Consider the following 4920-nt stretch of genomic DNA (forward strand, 5'->3'; position numbering starts at 1 on the left):
AATACGACAAAATTATGCTTTGTAATTAATTTAAAGAATGTTAAGACGATAGTTTGTTTAACTGCCAAAAGGTAGCAGCACAAATCAAGAAAGGTAGAAAATATTAGTTCCAATTGACACTGCAAGAGGCCAGCACCATCCAAACAGTCATTTCCCAAGTCAAAATATAGCTAAAAATATTTATTTTCATAAAATAATATTAGTTTAATTAATTGCCTAAAGATAGCAGCACAAACCAAGAACGGCGTAAAATGATAGTTTCAACAACTGCCGTAAGATAGCAGCACCATCCAAACAGTCATTTCCAAAGTCAAAATATTTATTTTCATAAAATAATATTAGTTCGATTATTTGCCTAAAGATAGCAGCACAAATCAAGAACGGCATAAAATGATAGTTTTAATAACTGCCGTAAGATAGCAGCACCATACAGACCATTCCGAAGTCTCAAGAAAATTTTACTTTATATTAGGATAGTAGGAGACAACAGGAGCTCAAAAATTCCACCAGGGCTCGATAGGGCCTGTTCGAGTGAGCTCCTGTTACTTCCTAATATCCTAATACAAAACAAAATTTTCCTGCTATGTTTCGACGTCAGATATTGTTGCTTGGATGGTGCTGCTATCTTACGGCAGTTGTTGAAACTATCATTTTATGCCGTTCTTGGTTTGTGCTGCTATCTTTAGGCAATTAATCGAACTAATATTATTTTATGAAAATAAATATTTTGACTTTGGAAATGACTGGATGGTGCTGCTATCTTACGGCAGTTGTTGAAACTATCATTTTACGCCGTTCTTGGTTTGTGCTGCTATCTTTAGGCAATTAATTGAACTAATATTATTTTACGAAAATAGATATTTTTTGCTATATTTTGACTTGGGAAATGACTGTTTGGATGGTGCTGGCCTCTTGCAGTGCCAATCGGAACTAATATTTTCTACCTTTCTCGATTTGTATTGCTACCTTTTGGCAGTTAAACTATCGTCTTAACATTCTTAAAATCACAAATCGTAATTTTGTCGTATTTTTTGATCGAAGTTCAACACGGTGTATATTTTTTTTATCATATTCATTTAAGCACGTTTTTAATTAGTTATTATATACTATGCATGCATAATTGTTGAATCTTTTATGCTCTTATTAAGTAAATAAACTGTGAAATAGTAAAATAATAATAAAATATTCTTAATTGATTTTATTTATGATAAAATAATTAAACCTTTCTAAAGGTGTGTGTTGTGTTGTTCTTAAACACCTGTAAGAAACTTCAAATAATATAAGAATTTAATTCTGATTTAGGTACTAAGTTGTAAATTTGTTTTGTTATGAAAAGTTAACCATTTTTTTTGTTAGCCTTTTAATGTATTATCTCAGGATGTTTTTATACCACAAGAACTTGTTATAAATTAAGAAATAAATAAAGATGACCATTACTTTTTGCTTAATTTTCCCATTTACATTGATTACAACTATGGGAACCCATTATCCCAAATTATGGGAAACATTGGTTGCCAATAAATATTTTTTGAATTATTGCACTTACCTTTTATGACTATCACCCGGTATTAGCTTCCTTCATAAAATTGAACTCAAAATTATAAACAATTTATTTTTTTTAAGAAGGTGTAGTTAAAAAAAAAAGGTAATAATATAAATAAGACAAAAAAATAAATAATTTTATATTTTTAACATACAATGATAAATAATTTAAAAAATAACATTTAAGCAAACAAGCATATCCCTCCACATGTAGCAACTTTCGCTGGTGGTGCGCATTATTGGTCCACTCTGTAGGATATTTACAAAGGATTTTATTGCCAAGACGAAATTTGTAATAATATACTTCAGCTATTTTCAAACAAGGGTATTATAATACTTTCTGAAAATAAATAAATAAATTAGTCCATAATATTCTTGCAAAAATTAAAAAAATCCATGTCAAAAATATTGGTTAATTTAATTTAACATACATAGGTAAAAGTTTATAGTTTAGTGATAGGCCAGTCGTAAGCCTGGGGCAAGGCAGGGCTGTAACGGAAGTCGTACAACTGGCTCTTGATGAACTCCTCTTTGTCTGCTGGTTCCGGGAACAGAGTTGCTAAACCTGACAGAAAACAGAACATGTATAATTGTTATACAACTGTATAAACCATTTGTTAATTAAAAATTTCTTAAGAAGTCTGAATTGCTAATAAATAATAATAAAAATAATTGCAATTTCGTATTGTATTTTTTTTTTTTTTTTGAAAGCTAAAATGTGTTAAATACAGAAAGACTTCTTATACGACTGAACTACAATGAAGTAAATTAAATTAACAAGATCAATGATTTTCTAGGACTAAATATACTGCATTTTAAGACATTATAATTAACAAAATTATTTTTTAAACAAATTAAGTAGTTTTTCTAAAAATAAATCTCAAAAACGATTTTGTGGAAGAAACTACGTTTTTTCTTATATTCTTATAATAGAGGGCAAAAGGCTTTTTGCTTTTGTTATAGGAGGCCAAAACTATCAGAGCTTTTCCAAATTACATTTTTTTATTATTAAAAAAAAATTGTATTTTCTTATTTACCTTTTTCATATGCATATTCAGCAACTTTAACAGCTATTTTGTTGGAGCAGTTCTGGATGGTGCTCAGCGGTGGGTACAGGCTTCCGTTCTCTAAATCTTCGTCAGTCACAAGCGCAGATAAAGCCTGAATTTAAACATAACAAAATCAACCCATTACTATTTATTAATTTCAATCAATATAAGCTACTAAATAACATAAAATAGTTTGATTATGAAGTGGTATGATTGATTATATGTATACCTGTGCAGATATTAGGAACATTTCTTCTGGAATGACTTTGATTCCGAAGCAAACGACGGCAAGGGCTACACCGGGGAAGATGTAGGAGTTGTTTCCCTGTCCAGGGATTATCTTCCTTCCATTGATCTGGTATGGTGGGAATGGGGAACCAGATGCGAACAAACACCTACCCTGAAATTTATAACATTTTTTTTTTTAAAGAATTATGACCCACAATCGTAAATTATTAAGAAACATGATATTCAAAAGAAGAATTTATAATCCTGAAGATGGGGAAAGATGTAAAAATAAACTTAAATATTTTATTTAAATATCAACTTATTTTGCAAACATATTTTAAGAATGATGCATATGCTTTAGCAAACTATAAGAAAACTGATTTCTTAAATTATATATTTTAAAATTTATGGATTTTATTGTTTAAAAATTACCTGGGTAGCGGAATAGGCAGCTTCAGCAGTACATTCAGCTTTACTTGTTGGATTACTGAGAGCAAAGATAACTGGTGTCTTGTTGAATTTGCCCATATCATTAAGGATCTCCGTTGTAAAAGCACCACCGATTGCAGCAGCACCTGTAAGGCAAATTGACCTTTAAACGATACAGTTTTTATTTTTTAAACAACTTTTAATTCCAATCAAAATAATATTTTCCATTTGATTTTTATTTGATTAATGTATTATTATTACTTAATTTATTCTTTATATCGTAAAACTATACAAAAAGTATTCTCAAACTAAGATGAGCAAATTTATATTTTTATTATTATTATTTATTAAATGAGCATCTCGTGATCAATGCTTCTTGGATATTACTGTTAGTTATTAATTTGTTGAACAAACAGGTATTGAGGCCGGCCAAATGTTAGGTATTTTAATAAATTTATACTGAATATAAATATAAATTATATCTTAAGCACTAAGTAGTTGAAGGTTTGAATTAATGTGATTGTCTCCGTAAAAACATTTTATGAAGTTATAGTAAAACCTCATCTCAGTTAAAAGATATATAAAAAACATTTTTTTTTGTCCTTTTACTATATATGTAGTCCTAATGTCCTAGCTTTTGTTGATTTATCTAACCTATTTTTCAATATGAATGTATTAGCAACTGTTGATTCTTCGTGTAATTTCGATATAACCTAATCTCAAAAGCTTCTTTTACAGAGGCAAGACCGATTTCTAGATTTTCTGAAAGTGTCTCTCCACTTTTCATGTTTAAAACAACCACACTTCACCTGACCAAGTTTAATATAAGACTGATAGAATTGCTACATAAATAGTAGGAGAAGTGCTCAATTGAATTAAATTTTCGGAGAAATATTTGTTGTGAAGTCATTGCTTCAGTATTCCAGAAACTGGAGTTATAAGGTTTGGATTAGGTGAGGTTCTACTGTAATTATTTTTTTCTTTTCAGTTGTATATATTATATATGTATAGTATAAATTTATTTATACATTGTCGTATTGATTTCATATAGCAATAAAAATTAAACAGAAAAAAATGCAAATAATCGATCATAAAATAATTTTTATCAAGCAATTGAGTGATGGTTGATAACCTGATTTAGATAACATACCAACAGCTTTTAAAATAAATGTCAGCCTCGAAAGTGAGAATGTTGCAGTAAAATAACAAACAAATATATTTGAAATTATAAAATCCATGTAGGGATGGATGTTCTTACAAAAAATTATTGAGAGAGGGACAAAATCTTCAAATATTTCTAACTTATCTAAGGAAAAATTATCTAAACTTTGACTTTTTCTAAAACATTTTAGAAAACATATAACAATAAGTAATTTTCTAGGTTCTAAAATCACAACTTTTCCTATTTTGAAATTTTTGGGGGTGATAACACCTTCCCCTATCTCCTCTCTTAGTAATGACGTCTCTGAAGCCATGAATGATCAGTGGCAATCCAGGTTTATAATAAATATAAACTAACTTATTTTCTTTAAGATAAAACAAACATATTGTAATATGCTCTTTTTGAGTAAATAATATATTTTGATGTATAAAGGGTTTATGATATGTTTTATTTTATGTATAATTTTAATATTGCTTTTTTTGAAAGCTAAAATGTGTTAAATACAGAAAG

General features: G+C 28.7%; 1 protein-coding gene across 3 annotated transcripts in view; it reads right to left on the bottom strand.

Moving 5' to 3' along the window:
• Positions 1-1658: 1658 nt before the first annotated feature.
• Positions 1659-4920, bottom strand: part of LOC106679134 (NADP-dependent malic enzyme) — a 99603-nt gene continuing 96341 nt past the window's right edge. For all 3 annotated transcript variants that reach the window (XM_014418104.3, XM_014418106.3, XM_014418105.3), the window contains exons 8-12: positions 3252-3394; positions 2821-2991; positions 2580-2703; positions 1974-2107; positions 1659-1882 (exon numbers count right to left, since the gene is read on the bottom strand). In XM_014418104.3, coding sequence (XP_014273590.1) covers positions 1986-2107; positions 2580-2703; positions 2821-2991; positions 3252-3394 — 560 coding nt within the window. In that variant the 3' untranslated portion in view covers positions 1659-1882; positions 1974-1985. The remainder of the gene's footprint in view (positions 1883-1973; positions 2108-2579; positions 2704-2820; positions 2992-3251; positions 3395-4920) is intronic.

This window comes from Halyomorpha halys, unplaced genomic scaffold, assembly GCF_000696795.3.
Source record: "Halyomorpha halys isolate HHAL.00 unplaced genomic scaffold, Hhal_1.1 Scaffold178.1, whole genome shotgun sequence".
Taxonomy (NCBI): Eukaryota; Metazoa; Arthropoda; class Insecta; order Hemiptera; family Pentatomidae; genus Halyomorpha; species Halyomorpha halys.